We start from the raw sequence: 17,362 nt of genomic DNA, 5'->3' as shown, positions 1-17,362 counted from the left end.
CCCCCTCTCTCAGACACACACTCCTTCACCTCTTCTCTCTCTCTCTCTCTCTCTCTCTCTCTCTCTCTCTCTCTCTCTCTCCACCGCTTGTTTTGGCTCTCTTTCATCTCTTTGTACCTCGCGGGCTCAGCTGACTCTTCTCGCTCTGACCACAACTTACCCCACATGTGAAGCCCCTCATTAGACACGGTCACACATACATGCACCCTGAATTTGTCAACCTGCAAGAGGGCTGTGGATGAGGCGTGGCTGGGCTGAACTGTGGGAGAACCTCCATGTATGGCTCTGTGGAAGAACATACGGATGAATGAGGTCACATGAACGTTCACATGTTCACGGTTGTTTTCGAAGTTGACGTGAGGTTGGGAGTCCAACGCTGAACTGGCGGAAGAAGGAAGAAGAACGTGATAGAAATCATTTAAAAAAAAATCAGTGCTTTTCCAAACCTCTTCATCCACTATCAGCTCCACTTAGAGAATGTGAAAAACATCAAAACACATCCTCACGTCGAGTGTGTGTGAGTGTGTGTGTGTGTGTGTGTGTGTGTGTGTGTCTGTCTGTCTGGGAGGGTGAGACATGCCTCTTACACATGTGAGCAAACAGGCCTGTCTGTGCGGGCCGGGGCGTGAGCAAAGTCTAATTAGCAGGATCCAGTTCTCATTAGTTATTAGGTTAGTGACTTGAATCTAATTCAATGAGTCAAAGCAGCAGCTGAGTGCAGCAGTGGCACTGTGGGAAAGTAGGCCTGGCTCGGCGGCGCCCTGCGCTGACACAAAGGGCCGGAGTGTGTCTGCGTTTACAGCCTGTGAGGATGTACAGTGGTGTGAACTCTCCACACGCCCCCCCCACAACCCCCCATCCCCCCACCACCTCCTTCATTGGTCGCTGGTTGCCATGGTACGCTGAAGGAAGCTCGCCCATGTGGCCCATCTTTTCTGGAACGCTTGTCTGGAGGTGACAAGTCCTTTTCAGCCGGCCCATTGTCTGGATGCTGATTTACGTGTGTTTGTTGCACCTCCTCCGCACCTCCAGCGCCGGGAGGAGAAACTCCCGGCGCTGGCAGCGTCAGGTAACACCAACACTTGCACTCTGCCAGCAGGTTCCAAATGAAAACTGAAACGTGGGCCCCTTAACTGCATTGCAAATAATGCAGTGGAAGATGAAAGAATCCCTTCTTACGCTCCTCAGCCACATTTTTTTTCTCTCTGTTTCTTGCCCTCTCTGTTTGAAAGTGACTATTTTTTTTCAAACCAGCCCATCTTCCCTCCCAATAGGCGTTTCTGTCAGACTGAGGAGTCCAATCACAGTGCAGTGCTTCACCCCATTGCTCCCAGGCCAGCCCGTTCAGGACTTTTTGTGTTCAGCCTTTTTTTCTTTCTTTTTTTTTTTTTTTTTTTTTACTTTTTACTCCCCCCACCCGCCCCACTACCCTTCACGGAGCCACTTCAGCCTGGAGCAGATGGAATGATTGTCGCACTGGGAAAGTTAGCGAGCAGCACAGAGAGGGAGAAGTGGAAGAAACCATGCAGAGAGGGAGGCAGCAGCCCAGCCACACAACTTGATGAAGTGAGCCACTGAGCAGCAGAGAGACTTTCTTTTCACTGTTGACAGAGACCCAGAGGAGGCGAAGGGATCAGACAGGACGAGCTGAGCCCTTGTCTAGAAGGACAACAAGCAGCGGCGCAGGACCAGCGGAGCAAAAGAAGCAGCAGAGGTCACCAGATGAGAGTGTAAGCAGTAGAGAAAGCAGGGAGATGCTCACAAGGACCATTTAGTCAAAGGACACAGGCTGACGACAAAGGGTCTTTAGACTGAGGAAGACAGAGCAATCTCAACCAAAGGCGTAGCAAGTGAAAGAGTGTGAAGCAGTCAGGAGCAGATCAGGATGGCCAACTCGGGTCTCCAGCTCTTGGGTTATTTCCTGGCTCTGGGCGGTTGGATCGGCATCATCTCCACCACCGCCTTGCCCCAGTGGAAGCAGTCGTCGTACGCCGGCGATGCCATCATCACTGCCGTGGGTCTGTACGAGGGGCTCTGGATGAGCTGCGCCTCGCAAAGTACAGGACAGGTGCAGTGCAAGATCTTTGACTCCATGCTCTCGCTGGACAGTGAGTACAACGTTTGACTTTGGCACTTTGGACTTATTTGTGACGTGATTTATGGTGTAAACGAATAAACGAAAAAAAAAAAAAACACACACAAAAAAAATCTTTTTCTAAAGTTTATTTAAAACATTGATGCAAATTTAGGCATGTTAGCACTTTTTGAAAAAAATACCCCCAAACTGAACAAAACGCTTCAAAGAAAAGTTCAGATGTGTTTCTGGATGCAGTGGAAGTGAGGTTGTAAAGATCTCTCTCGTCCCTCTCATCATTGTGTAACTCTCACTTTCTTCTGGCTGAAAATTCTACTCAACGTCTAGTTGATACTTCTAGGAGGTTGCAACAGCTGCAATAACAAAAACAAGACTTTCTCCTATCTGCCTTCCCCATTAACCTGAGAAATAAGACAAATCACAGCAGTTATTATAGAGGCAGCAGAAAAAAGAATTTGGAGGTTTCACATGCGGTAAATAATTCTCCAGCTTTGGCTTTTTAGCATGTTAATAACACTGGTTTGAATTAATATCCATACACTTTATGAGACACAGTGTTTGAGGAGGAGGGGGAGTTGTTGGGAATGTGTGGCTGAGACATAAATCAGCTCTGAATATAAGCAGCGCGTCATCTCCAATAGCTTGGAGCAGCCCAGCCACTCATAATTTATAACACACAGATTAGAGGAATCCATCCCTCCGCTGCCTACTTGAATCATCTTATTATAGATCCCTATGAAGACCACAGAGGGGGGGGGGCTTGGCAAAAGTCACTGTACAACACTTTCTAACGGTTGAGTTTGGCAGTTTTTCCTCTGCGGTTCAGTCAGAGCTGCTTTGCAGTCGCACTGTGGCAAAGTTTCCTTGAAGCAACAACTGAGGATCTCTGCAAATATTGTGGCGTCTCAGCGAGTCTTAAATTAATTAATTTTGTTGTGTGCTGGTTCTGTGTGAACTGTGAGAGCTGAGCTGAGCTGAGCTGATCTCCATCTTGGTGCCCGGTTGTAAAAAAAAAAAAAAAAAGAAAAGAAAAGAGAAAGTGTATTGTCCCTGGAGATGAATAGGGGCTGTTAGGAGAAGAAAAGGGCAGTGTTGAGTCCAACAGCAGAGATATTCCCAGAATGTGCTCTGTCTTCCCCACATGCGTGCATTGTTCCATTAGCACACCCAGTGAGCACTGAAGACAAACACTGACGGGAACCCGTCCACAGCAGTAACTCTGTGCCCGGCCAAGGAAGAACAAAGTCCAGTCCGGGCATTCTTAATCAATTGCCGGTTTATTCAGGTGTTTCCTCCAGACACATTATGAAAGATAGAGCAGATCAGCGTTCACTCATGTGTCTGGGGTCCGAAGAGGTCACGGCGGGTTTGGGGCCTTGACCAAACACACCTCTGGTGTTGCTTGATCCAAGTGCAAGGCTGGTTTGAGCTGTAAGACGCTCACAGCAGGAGCAACATGTGATGGTGGGTGGAATTGTGCACCAGACTGTGCTTGTTTTCCACTGATCGGGGCCAAGCAACCGTAAAGGAAACTGCAGGTTGGCCGAGTTGTTTCAATAACAAGAAAAAGAAGAGTGAGAGAGAGTGAGAGGGAGAGAGAGAGACAGAGTGAGAGAGAAAGAGAGAGAGAGAGAGAGGGGATGGTGGTGCTGAAAGAACAGTTCTTGGACGCTGGAATATCAGCTTCAGAAACATATTGATCTGATGATGTCTTTCAGGAAACCATCAGTCGGTGTTGAATTAAATGTGGAATGAAAAATAGCCCAGTTTCCTGGAAGACATTTGATGCTGTTGAGTCAAACAAAGTATGAGGTGACAGTGCGACCAGTACTGGTCTGGTGTAACGTCTTCATGGCTGCTGTCACGCCTTAAAGCAGCTCGAGGTAACTTGAGCTCGCTACGACAATAACGTTGTAGCAAACGTTCATTACTTGCTCTTTCATCGAGGTTTCTTATTGGCTTCCATTCCGTCCATTTTACAATCTTATGTATTTGTAACAGTAGTATGTAAGACTGCCTCTAAATAAACGTGTGACGTTGCCGTTAAGTGGTTTGTCCGGCGTGTCGGGTCGCGCTTGAAAGTTACGCAGTGCAGTTACAGTCGGCACCCCCCCCCCCCCTCCCCACCTTCTCTCACTGCCGAGGCGGCACCATTGATCCTATTGATCGTTTATCTACAGCTTTACTGAGTTTGGAATCATAATTTTTACGGTTGAAAAGTTACCTAGAGCTGCTTTAATGGATGCATTCCTTACACTGGCATTTGGATACGCTGGTCCAATTGTTGTCGGCGGCATGTCTTTGGTAACACAGACCGTGTTGTAGTTTTCTGTGAGCTACCAAGCTAACCCTGCCTTTGTGGAGTAGGGAACAGGAATACTGGAGACCTGGGGATTAATGGACGGGCCTATTCTATAGCATCCCTTCCATTTATGGCAGTCATCGGCACTTTCACAGATCATTTTCTCTCACTGAAGTCCAATTATGTAACACAGCGAGACACTAAGTGAGTTTAAGCCTGGGTTACTCCAGCAGGAGTATACTGAACTGCTGCTTCAGTATTGAAAGAATGAACACAGGCTAGTGTGTAAGGCCTTATGAATTGTCTGAACCAATAAAACTTTACTCAATGTAAGTTATTTAGGGCAGGTGCTGGGGATTAGATTCCAATGTGGAAACACCTTTGGAGGGGAGTTCTCCTGTCAATATGTTATTTGCTGGTAAAGTAGTTAGGAATGCTGCAGCTTGAGTGATATACTAATACAGTTGTGATGTTCCAGAGGTACATTAGCCTGCTCTAGTCATCTGATAGGTTAGATGGAGACAGGTGATTGGCCAAAAGAGGAAAAAGAACTGGGACCTTTCTGTGAGGAGTTTGCATCTTCTCCCAGTTTCTTCTGGGTTCTCTTCATGTTCTCCAACTTCCTACCACAGTCCAAAGGCATGTTAGGTGAATTGGAATCTCGTGACCGTGGGTGCGTGGTGACGTGTCACAAAAATTCCTGAAGTGCCAGTTTCATTGACGGCAGAGTCATCCAAAGAAGTGGAACCTAAAATAGGTGCTTGTCTGTGTCAAACTGCCGTGGATGACCATCGCAGCTCTGGTCTCCAGGCTCAGAGGGCCTCCAAGTGTGTGGACGAGTGAGCTGAGGCCTTATCTGCGCCCCGTCCAATTAAAATGCTTCCGCATTGGAGAGTAAATTGTGTCTTCTGCAGTCGATCCTAATCTGACTGTGTGTTTGCGGGACGCTGCGGGAGCAGTGAGAGTCGAAGCGGTGAGGTGCTGGAATTGGAAAGAGGCTCAGGCTATAATAAGTTCATAGTGTTGCAAGTGAGTGGGCGAACAGCTATTACGTATGTCACGAGCGAGCCCACAATGGGCCTTACAATGCCTACACACATGCCATGCCATGCCATGCCAGCGTGCACACACATACACACACACACACACACACACACACACACACACATACACACACACACTCATTGAGAGCTCGTGGCTGGCAGTGCCAACTTGTCGTGGCCCCGCCCAGCCCTCTCTGCTGCTAGCCTCTCCTTCAACCCATGGCGGGACCCTAAATGACCTTTTCAGTTCTGCGCTGGACCCGCAGCGGTCAGGGTGTCCCCATCTCAAGCAGGCTTGAGAGTGGATGAAAGAAGTCAAACCTCTCTCTGTGCACAAGACCACTGGGAGACTTTATTGAAAGGAGTCTCGGAGCCATAAATCAGACTTCAAACGCTGCACGGCTGCATTCTAAAGATCTGCTTCTGAAATGACTTCATTGATGCTGTGTGTTGATGCAATGACATATGACTTTGACTTTGGAGTAACTTTGAAGTATCCTGCTCACAATAGTGAAAGGATCCTTTAAGACCTTGTTTTCTGTGGTCAACTATTCTATTCATTCAGTTTTGGAAGGACACTGTTCGTGGAATTAAAAACTAAACCGTGTGTTCCAAAATATTAAGAACGTGAAGATTGTTGACGGTCTTAAAATTTAAGCTTATCTTTTAATTTCTGGATGCAGTGGTCAGCGCTGCTGCCTCACAGCAAGAAGGTTGTGGCTTCGATTCTGGGCCTGGGTCCTTTCTGTGTGGAGTTTGCATGTTCTCCCTGTGTCTGCTGGGTTCACTCCAGGTTCCCCGGCTTCCGCCCAGACTCCAGGGACATGTACGTGAGGTGAACTTGGAACTTTGTCCACAACCTGTCCAGAGGTGTGAGTGTGAAGGCTTGTTTGCCTTTCTATGCGGCCATGAGATAAACTGGTGACTCGTCCAGGGTGTCCAGGGTCCTGTGTTCTGCCACTGTTGAAGATCTTGAACTAAAACCTGGTTCTAGTCTATGAACTAGATGTCATCTAAACTCTGGATGATGGACAGCTCCGAATTACACAGGACCAGTAAACCCTCGACAGAAACATGCAAGCAGTACAAGCAGTTGTATTTGGATGACTCTGCTCTCAGTGCTCTCAGATAGAAGCAGAATAAAACTCCAGTTGTGTGAACATGGATCACGTCAACGTGACACACTGGTAGGCAGGGAAATGCACCAGTCTCCTTGGGGGATCCTTTGATGTGGTGTTTAAAGTGTTTTTTCCCCTCCTCCAGTTTCCTTTTGTATTTATCTCCCATTTGTTCAGTTGTTCTTGTTTTAAGAATGGCTTTTAATGAACGACAAAATCATAATTCAAGGATGTAATTGTTTATTTTTTGAACCATGCAAACACAGTAGGCTGTGTCTTGTGAGGCATTTTTCTAATCTTTTGCTCAAGTCCCTTGTTGTGTTGCTTTGTTGTTCTTTGAGTGGTTCTCATTGTCATTAGCTTTACAGCAGGAGCTGGAAACACTCACACATCACAACACGACTCAAACTGGCACCGGCTACACACAAAAGCGACAACTCCCGTCACTGTTGTGTGGCGCGTGTAGACTGTTGACGTTAATTCACACATTCGCTGTGAAATCAGATGAAGGATTTTATACTTTTCCACTTTTTTCTCCGCCGCCTGTGAGATCTCCACAATCCCCTTGCGTGCTATTAGAGAAGACGCGCTCCATCAGTGTTACCACAGCGTCATTAGCGCCCGGCGTTGCTGCAGCTTTGGCTCACCAGCGGCCGTCTTCCAGCAGCACCGTGAAAACAAGCTGGCTTTGTGACGACGCCACACTAAACCCACTGTGTGGAACATGTAAAGCAGGCCCTCCTACTGCTGCTCCCTTGTCAGAGGGAGAGCTGTGTCTCCGCGCTGCCTGTTCCTCCTACAGTGTGTAGCCCTGTGTGCGTTTGTGTGTGTGTCTCCAAATGATGGCCGTTTGTACACGTGTGTGAGTGTAAACATGGCTGAATATGTTCCTCCTCCCACTGAGTTATGTGTGTGATCCGGCCTGCGTGGGCAGGACATCGGAACATCTCATGAGTGCACAGGAGTCGCAGGATCACTTTAGGTTCCAAGACTTGGTGAGAGGCCTCACACCAACGATGGTCGAGTCCTGATTGTGAGGTTCCTCTTGGTTCCTCTTTCACTCCACCACAGTTTCAATCAAAACGTCTCTTTGTCCAGGTCATCGACTGAGATATTATTTCATCTCACCTCTCTCTCCTCTTTTTGTTGCCCTCCCTTCTTCCTCTCGTATCTCCCGTTCATCATCCCTCACCCACCCACCCACCAACCCGGGCTTCTCCCCTTCATTCCCCACTGCACCCCCTTCTTCTACTTGAGCCAGTCCACATCCAAACATGCCGGGCCATGATGGTTGTGTCGGTGCTGTTGGGCTTTATCGGCATCATTGTCAGCGTGGTGGGCATGAAGTGCACCAAGGTGGGAGACAACAACCCGGCCATCAAGACTCGCATTGCTGTGACGGGAGGAGCTCTCTTCCTGCTGGCAGGTACGTGTTCTGCTGACTCTGTCGTTCTCCAACCAGGTGCAAGTGGAAACTTTACAGCGGGGGTCACCGACCTTTTTGAGCCACCGTGTTGCTGACCCCTGCTTTAGAAGGATCAACCACTCACCTTGGAAATGATCATGAAACTGTGCTGGAGAAACAACCCCCAATCCTTCTATTGCTGTGTGCACTGCCAATGCTCATGATGCTGCTCTTCATTCCCTCTCTTGACAGGTTTGTGTACTCTGGTGTCTGTGTCCTGGTACGCCACTCAGGTGTCCTACCAGTTCTTCAACCCAAATACACCGCCCAATGCCAGGTTTGTTCAAACTGCACCTTAACACAGCATTTAGGGCTGAGCCTTCATTTTCCAGAGAGTTGATGATTTGGAGGCCACATTGGTTGAACACAATAAACTTTCTCACATCTAACCTGGGAAGATACACTCGCAGTCAAAGGTTTGGACACGCCCGTTTCTTCTTTATCTTGACTATTTCCTACACATAAAACCAGCAGTCATTTTAACCACAGGTTGTCCTCTGCGGTCGTCTGTATGGTGGTTTGTCTTTCTTTAAACCGGCGACTTGTCCAGGGTGTCACCCTGCCAGACCCTGAGTGTCTTCTGCAGGAGGAAGGAAGTTAACATACCTGACACAATGCCCACAGTCAGGCTGCTAGATCTGATTAAACTTTAGCTATTTTAACATTCTCACTTCAGGCCAACTGTATGGTCCAAACCTGGAGTCGCCTCAGTCGCTGATGGTGATTGGTTCTTTTGATCTAAAAATGGTGATTGGCTCTTTTGATCCAAAAAATGATTTGAATAGGCGCTTAATAAATGATGCCTTTAAGATAAGATGAGCCTCTAAGATATAATATGAACTGTCAGCAATGCAGCTGCCTTGAGAGCCAAATATGCTGATTAATGTAGTGTTTGTAGATCATTCCTGGTATCAAAGAACTTATCACTCAAGTTTGGCTCATTTAAAAATGAATCCCAGCATTTCTGATGAGTCTTTTCTTTCTCTCCGTCTTGCGCAGGTATGAGTTTGGCTCGGCTCTGTTTGTGGGCTGGGCTGCAGCCAGCCTGACTATACTTGGCGGCTCCTTGCTGTGCTGTTCTTGCTCCAAGGAAGGCATGAGAGGACAACAATACTACCGCCAGTCCCAGCCATCCACAACCAGGGAGTACGTGTAAAACCAACCCACCAGCAGCCACCCAATCAGAGAGCAACGGACAAGCTTGACATCAGCGCCACTCCCTTTTAGGTTTCAAATTGACGCCACATAGGTCTAAAAGATGCTGCCAGGCTATAAAAAAATAAATAAAAAATGCAGTGATGCAGTTGCCATCCACTGAACAAGGTGTGCTGACACAGGTGTACAAAACACATCACCCAACTACAGGTTGTACTGTATGTTTGTAACTGTGTCATGTGTCATGTCAGTGGTCCAGCTAACGCGTGTAATTGTTATGTGTACAGAAATCCCATACTTGGCTCAATACCATAAAAAAAAAATCTACTTTGACAAAGCTGCTAGACTCTGATAGGCTCCCCAAATCAGACACTTCCTGCTCTCAGTCAACCAATTTACCAACAGTTAAAATCGAAATGAAAAACAAAACATTTTCAAATGAAAATCTAAAGTGACCGCATGAAGACGGTCAAATCAAATCTGCATTGAAGGAATACGGAGCTTCAAAATATTGCAAGTGCTGGTGAACTTTCATGTCCTTTGCTTCCTGGTTGAAGCTGCGTGTCCGCTTTGCCGCTGTGTTCTCTGCATATTCACACTCCACTGGAGCACATCTGTGGTGTGAAGGGAGCCTGACTGAAATGTTCATACCTTGTGTGGATAGAGTGTGTATGTATGTATGCTGTTAATATTCAGGTCCAAATCACTGAGTGGAAGAAGACTCTTCTCATGCTCCTCACAGCTTCACCACATCACACCCCCCACCCCTCCCCCCAGTTCCTCTGCTGTCTCAGAACCTCTCCTCACCTCATCTCAATCCACTCTCACATCGTTTGCTGACACAAGAATCATCATCAAACTGCAGTAGTTTGGCAGTCGTGCAGAGTAACAACCTATTAATGCAGTGTGATGCTTAACATTTAATTTATTTCCATGAACACATATAAACCTTTTCATGTATAATCTCGATGCAGATGACTGTTTTTTTTTTAACAATGACAATAATTTGCAGATCTGGCAAATTTGACCTGTATGAGTGAATAATAAGTCAATGGTAGACCTTCATTGTCTCCTATTCTAGGAATGAGTCCCTTCAAACTGTCCCATTTCCCATTATTTTCCCTTGCGGGAGGCTCTTGTCTTCAAGGAGCTCTGCTGTTCGTAAAGTGGGGCTCGTGTGTTTCCAGGAACTAGCCGGTGCCGGGCGTCAGTTGTCAGTAGCAGCTGTGCTTTGAAATAGAGCAACAAGGCTGACAAACCTACAGACAATCTGTTTGGAGAGGGGGAAAAAGTGAAACATTTTGGTTTTGAATCCAGGATCAGATTGGAAAAATTCACACACCTGCTGCCCGAGACACTCAGATTGCCACTTGACATTTCCCACGATTGCCGAACTCATCAGACTATTTAGGAGCCGCTGGCTTAGCTGTTAGCCGGCTGCATGCATCGGCAACTAAACTTCATCACCGAACCTTTAATGCGCTTGCCTGCTAATGGTCTCTATGTTCTGCCTGCCTACATGTCAATCAAATCAGCGCAGAAGGCTTTAATCACTCCATGTAGAAAATGTCAAGTGCTTTCATTGGTTGAGAACAGACGGCTCTCCAGCAGCAAAGTTGGTTCAACCTCATCCTCCCTCATCCTTCCATTCTTGTTGTCCACGTCTCCATTCTCTTGGTCTGCTAACAACTCACACCAACTGTGTCAAGTCTTGATGTTTCTTCTCCAGCCCCTCTGGTCATCTAATCCTGTTCTTCTCTGGATGTCTTTCTCTCTTCTTTAATTCAGGGCAGAGTTGTTGAGTGAAACTAGTTTCCCAGACTGATCAGCCCCTGCCCCTGCCTTATTATCGAGGACTGTCCTGCCTGTCCAACCACTGTCTTCCCCTCTTTTTTATTCCCCTTAGACACTTAATTTGGAACTCTTGTAGTAATACTTCATCATTCCTTAATGCTGCATCCGGGAACCCTGATGCATTGGCTTCTCCAATTTCTCCTCTACCTTCTGAGCCTTTTCTGTAAATATGGACTCTAAAAAATATCACCGTTAGACCTTTATTTCAAGAATGAAGTGCTCTCCATTGAAGTCTGCCTCATTTGCCTTCAACAGCTTTTTCCATTTGTCGCTAGTTTGCTTGTTTTGCTGATTGACGATGTCATTCCATATCCTGTGACCTCTGGGCTTGTAAAAAAAGAAAAAAAAAAATATCTTTTGGGTTTCAGTGGGTGGATGCAACTGTATTTTGACTGAAATATCTTTTTTTTCCCCTTTTTGAATTGCAGAGCAAATGTTAAAAGTACCCCACCAGAGAAAAGGGAGCAGTACTTGTAGTTTGGGAGAGTCTTCTGGCCTTGCCATGGTTTAGATTCTGTCAGCAGGCAAAACCCTCTCACCGAGGAATTCAAAACAGACAAACAGTCTCCAATAAAGACGGAATTTATGAGCGGCCTTTCAAGCATATTGCAGCAGGATTTGTGGCATTAATAAAAAAAAAAAAAAAACTGTTTGGAGAGATTTAATGAAGTGGTAGTTTTAGGGGAGTGGGCAAAGGCGATGCCCTCGTCTTGTCTGTTTTGTTGGCTTTGGGAAGACGCTCATTCAGGGTATGTTTTCTATAACTTGTTAAAATGCCCAGGTGTGTATCCCACCTCGTATTTCCATCTCTTTCTTTGTTCTTTTTTTTTCTATTACATATATAATGTTTAGTGTCGACATAACACATATTGTATTGTTATGACTTTAAGTGGCCCATCCCATTCTGAGGAGGTTTGTGTTCATAGCTCCTCAGCCAGCGTAGCAGCTCTGTGTATCTGCATCTGCCACCATTGGCTTTCTGAACGTGAATGTGAAGCTACACCGCAGTGCCCCCCCCCGAAACAACAGAGACATCCATGAGACGGACTGTCAGCATTGTGCCTTATGACACTGTATTTTCTGAGTTTTATGAAGCCTGGATTGAGGATGCCCTGTACATTTATTTTATATTTTTTAAGTGACATGTTGCTTTTTTTTTCTTTATGTTGAATGAAGGAGTCGTTATATTGTACTGCGTGCTGTCTGCTGTACTAAGGAATGCCGTTCGTTGTTCAAATACTGTCTGATCGCCTGCATTTATTTACCATGTCATTCTTTTCTCTAATACGTACCCCTCTGTGTTGTTTATCATCTCATTCACAGTATAGCCCTGTCTGTTTCCTTTAGAATAAAGCAAACAGAGACATAATGGATTTTGTGTGTTGTTGCCGTTTCTTAACTTTTCACCCTGGACGCACATCTTGGCCCACTCCTCCCTCTTGTTTCTCCTTCCCAGACCAAATACTTCCTTTGCACCCTGTTGTTCAATAATTACAGACGTGGAATTCCACTTCTGCTCCAATGGGCTGCAGCACATTCTCAAAAGTGGACTCTCAACTTTGCTCACCGCTGCCACAACTGACCGACGAGGCTTGAGTTCTCTTTGTGCTGCGCAACCACAAAGCATTTGTCAAGAGGTTTTTTTTTTTGACTACGTCTAGGTACACAAAGTTCTCGGGCAAAGATTCAGGCTGACGCATGGGGAAGAAGAGGTGCTGTTTATTGATTTCTTTTTCATTTAGTTGTCTCTTGTAACGTCTGCTTGGCAGCTAAAAGCTGTCAACAAAAAAAGAGTCAAAATAAAACTCTTTCATAGTAAAAGGTTCAGCAGTTTCATTTTTCTTCAGCAAATTGTGGCTTCTTCAAAATTGGCTTCCTTTAAGTGGTTTGTCATCAGCAAACAGTGACATTCGTTGGTTGCAGGTCATAGAAAAATGACTGACAGAGGCAATCAAGTGCTGATTTTTTATAAATACTTAAATTTACAAAATCTGATTATAAACATTTAACAGATTTACTACCTTACACTGCTAAAAAGTCTTTACGCTGAAACCATCCAAAACCTGGTCAAAGTGTAAAATGGAATCAAGCATTTTGCTTGGCTGTTTGTTTGTTTGTTTTTGGAGTAGGAGTTCATTTCTCCAAACTTGGCACAACTGGCTATGGATGGCTTGTGGTGAGCTGAAGTCCCGCTTCCTACATAACACTGTAAAGAACAAAGGCTGGCAAAACACTTTGGACAACTGAAACGCAAAGGAATGAAACTACAGTCTCAACATACAGCAAAGTCTTGCCAGTCAGCATGACAGGGTGCTGCTGTCCTCACAGGCGGTGCAGTGCTTGTGAAAGAGCCTCATGCTGTTCCAACAACTGCGATATGTCCAGGACTGGCTGTGTCTCCCAGCGCTATTTCTCTCTGTCAAAACCCTTCGGAACGACGTGACAAAACATCCGTTTTGTGTTGTGGCGACGGTAAAGATTTTTAATCCACGCATTTTTCATTTTAGTATAGTCTACCATGGATCTGTTGAGCAAATGCCTCTCATGCCGATGGCATAGTACAAAAGCACAATGCACGACGATAGAAGATTGGTCTCCGCTGTTGTGTCAGTTTTACAGATGGGTGGCGATGCTGTTTTCCAGAGCACTGACTGATCAGTAGTCAGTCCTTTTTCCGCATTGCATTGGCATTACAGCAGCTCTGGGCAGTTTAGCAGTGCGCAAGATGCTGCAATATGATTGTAACACAATAGCGTCATAGCAGTGACACCCATTTGGTTTGCTTGCCTCCGGCCCTGGATGAAAAAACAAAAACAGAACAATAACCTCTAATGCAGCTCTAATGGTAAATACGGTGCTTAGGAAATTTAATAGACCAAAATTGACGTGCTATAAACTGCAGCTCCCCAGTGTTGGCAGCACTCATGCAGCCCCAGACCATGGCTGTGTTTCCGTGACCCCTAGAATTGTGCAAAACCTAAATATGGCAGTAAAAACTGGTGGTGGAAACAGCTCAACTTGGAAAAACCTCTCATGGCTGAAAGGTTGTGACGCTCTCATCAGGTGGTTTTTCACATGTGTCCGGCTCTGAGTGGAACCTGGTCCTGTTGAGTCGCTGTATGGTCTTGGCCACCGTACTGCGGCTCAGTTTCAGGGTGCTGCCAATCTACTCACAGCCTCTTTACGTAGAGCGACGACTCTTTTGTCAGATCCTCAGAGAATTTGGTGCCATGTTGAACTTCCAGTGACCAGTACGAGAGAGAGAGTGTGAGAGTGATAACACGCAATCTAACACACATGCTCCCCTTTTATATGGGAGAGCTTGTGACACTAACTAGTCACATGGCACCAGGGAGGGAAAAAAGCTATTTGGACATTTTCACTTCGGGGTGTTCTCACTTTTGTTGCCAGCGGTTTGGACATTTATCGCTGTGTGTTGAGTTATGTTGATGGCGCAGTAAATCTGCACTGTTGCTGGACACTGACGACACTACTATGTATCATAGTGTCATTTCTTCAGCGTTGTCCCATCAAAATGTATAATTAAATGTTTGGAGAAATGTGAGGGGGTGTACTCACTGTTGTGACATGCTGTAGATACTCAGTGTCTGGAACTCCCTGACAGTGAGTAGAGAGAAGGGAACAAGTGGGTGATTTTGGGAACACAGCCCCTGCACTCAGTTGAGGTCAGTGTGGCCATCTGTAAGTGAAGCCAGGGGCTGTGGAACAGTGGGAATAAGACATATAGAAGACGCCAGTGATGGGAGCAGAGTGCAGCTGTGAAATCTCACACACAGCCGACATGTCCGGCTGCACTTGCACCACCTGGCACTACAGCCTGGTCCGTGATACCTACGTGCCTCACTGACAGGATCCAAACGTGCCAAGAAACGGTGATAGAGCAGCTTTGATTTTTCACACATCACGTCTTTGCTAAGCAAACACACATCAGCCCTGTGTCTCTTGCATTCTGCTGCCAAACTGAGTTGTAAAGAAAAGTCAAATGATTGGTTCCTCTTACCAAGCCTGCACTGATAGCATCTGCTAATGCACCTTGGTTCTGACTGGCGTTGACCCAGATGAGCCCAATCAATGCATTGAACGCAGGAATGTGTTTACTCACTTTCAGCACTCTGCGCGATGATTTCCATATGGTCGTGATGAAGAGCCACAAATCACGGTCAGTTAGGAATGTCTGCAGTTTTTGCCATGTCAACACTGTGACAGCAATGTTCTGTGGAGCACATTGAGAAGAAGGAAGACGAGGCCTGGAATAAAGTTATTGAGCAGAAGCAATGGCACCAACGCGGTTCATCTAATATTCTCATGTCTACTGAATGTTGTGATGTCACTCAGTTATGGATGACCGACAGCAACTCATATCATGTCATTGTATTGTAGCTGGGAAACTTTATCAGTCGGTGCTTTTCTCCCTGAATGCAATCTTGTTCCTCAATCACCACAGTGCGAGACAAAACTGTAAAGTATATTATTCTTCATCCTATAGTAGAACAGCAATAAAGACCTCTGGGATGATTCCTGTCTTTTCTATACTGTTATCTTCCTGGTCTGTACGAGAGATAGGACAGACGTGAAGAAGTGCAGATTAAACTTTAATTCCCCACCGTCTCTCACTCTCTTTCCAAGACCAGAATGTTGCTGACTTCATTGACCAGGTGATGTGATTCTGTAGCTTCCGGCCTTTTGAATGTGGAATGCAGTGCCTGCTAGCCTCACTGGTTATCAGCGTGTCTCACTGCATTCCACCTTTAGTGTGTGTAGATTATTTCCCTGAGAGGCAAAACAAGGGTGGGTTGGACAAGGCCACTGAATACAGAAGGATTTAATTGGAGTCATGTTGGAGAGCCACCACACAGACTGGCGCTAGACTTTGCCTGGAGCAGTCACGTACAGCAGTGAGTCATCAGCGTTGTCGCACACACGCTCACGTACGCACTCGCATGCTTTTTTGTCTGACCAATAAAACAATAAATTGCCGTCGCCCTCAACTGACAGCGGAGGTGAACAACAGCTTTGTGTCACATTTTGAGCTTTAAGCTGAACTTCTGACTCACATTTTTTTTAAAAAGATTGCCATGATGATGTTTTGGAGGAGACTCACATATCTCTGATTGTCTCAACCTTTCTGAGAAAGGAGGCTCTAAAGTGAAGATGCAAGAAGTGTCCTGTAGCTTTCCACTTCCAGTAGATCGTGTAGAGCAGAAGTTCATGACAGTGGCCCTGAGAGTTGTTCAACTCAAGTCATGAGGAAGAAGAACAAGAAGATGAAGGAGAAGTGGCTTTTGTTCTGGTAGTTCATGAAAAACAACAAACAAGCAGCAACCACGCAAAAGAAAAAAGCCTCCAGCGGTGAAACACAACAGGCAGGAAACTGAAAGCCGTTAAGGCAAAGTGGGCAAAGCGTTCTTGCGTGGAGGACATCTTGTATGGAATTGCATCACTTTCGCGAGTGCTGAAGGGCAACTTCTGAGACGTTTCATTGTGTTTCATGCGCCTTCAAAGAGCAACCTCTCTTCTCATGTGAGGGCATCTGAATTTAGGCAGGGTAATACTTTTAATCACTGATCACAATTTCCATAGAGTATCATGTGTGCAGAGAGAGATGATTGCATTGTGACCAGCGGGGTCCTTTGAAGGCCAGCAGATATACCATGGACTCCCTTCAACTAGAGCCACTGAGCTACTTGACAGGCCAGGAGATGCATTTCCTTCACAAATCAAAGGTTCCTCACTTGGATTCAGCGTTTTACACAGTCGCTGCTTTGCCTTGTTGAGCCTGAGGGTTCACCCACTGGCATCTGGGTGCAGTTTGATAGATGACACAGTAGTGCAGCCTAGTGGTGACATGAGCTCTGCGTGCAAGGGCGAGCGGAGAAACCTGTACGGGCATCTTTGTCTTACGGTGCACACGTTTTTCTGTGTGCGTGCACAATGTGTTATGATACCTGTGAACTTTGCTGTAGCAGCTTGTCAGCACTCGGAAGTGGGACCTCACTGTGTGTCGTCTGCCTCTGCTGTCTGTGAGAGCAAAAAAAAATGTGGTCAGAGGTCAGTAGGCTGCATTTTGCACTGAAGATACATTTCAACTCAATCAGAGTCAACGGGTTGAAAAGATTATTCACTTTTTTGTGAATTTGTCAATTGACTGTGTGGATATTTACAAGGGCTGTGTCCTCTTGAAAAATAGAATTAAGGTTAAAATCTTAAAATTATATATACTTTATATATTATATTATTATTATATTATACTTTATACAGATTTCTGCTTATTGTGAACCTGAAAGAACTGTTAGAAAACATTTCAGACAG

General features: G+C 45.8%; 1 protein-coding gene across 2 annotated transcripts; it reads left to right on the top strand.

Moving 5' to 3' along the window:
* The first annotated feature begins 1,435 nt into the window (after positions 1-1,435).
* Positions 1,436-12,403, top strand: cldn19 (claudin 19). 2 transcript variants are annotated; one of them, XM_076013299.1, is made up of 5 exons: positions 1,436-2,108; positions 7,820-7,984; positions 8,216-8,300; positions 9,023-9,169; positions 10,967-12,403. In XM_076013299.1, exons 1-5 carry the CDS (start codon positions 1,886-1,888, stop codon positions 11,001-11,003), a joined length of 657 nt encoding a protein of 218 aa, XP_075869414.1. In that variant the 5' UTR covers positions 1,436-1,885; the 3' UTR covers positions 11,004-12,403. The 2 variants fall into 2 exon arrangements, with proteins under 2 accessions (XP_075869414.1, XP_075869413.1); XM_076013298.1 differs by having other exon boundaries at positions 1,438-2,108; positions 11,461-12,403.
* The last annotated feature ends 4,959 nt before the right edge of the window (positions 12,404-17,362 follow it).

Source organism: Nelusetta ayraudi, unplaced genomic scaffold (assembly GCF_046127955.1).
Source record: "Nelusetta ayraudi isolate G7.1 ecotype Tasmania unplaced genomic scaffold, CSIRO-AGI_Nayr_v1 ptg000146l, whole genome shotgun sequence".
In the NCBI taxonomy this organism is placed as follows: Eukaryota; Metazoa; Chordata; class Actinopteri; order Tetraodontiformes; family Monacanthidae; genus Nelusetta; species Nelusetta ayraudi.
Note: the sequence above shows the minus strand (reverse complement) of the source record. Positions and strands in the feature narration are given on the sequence as shown.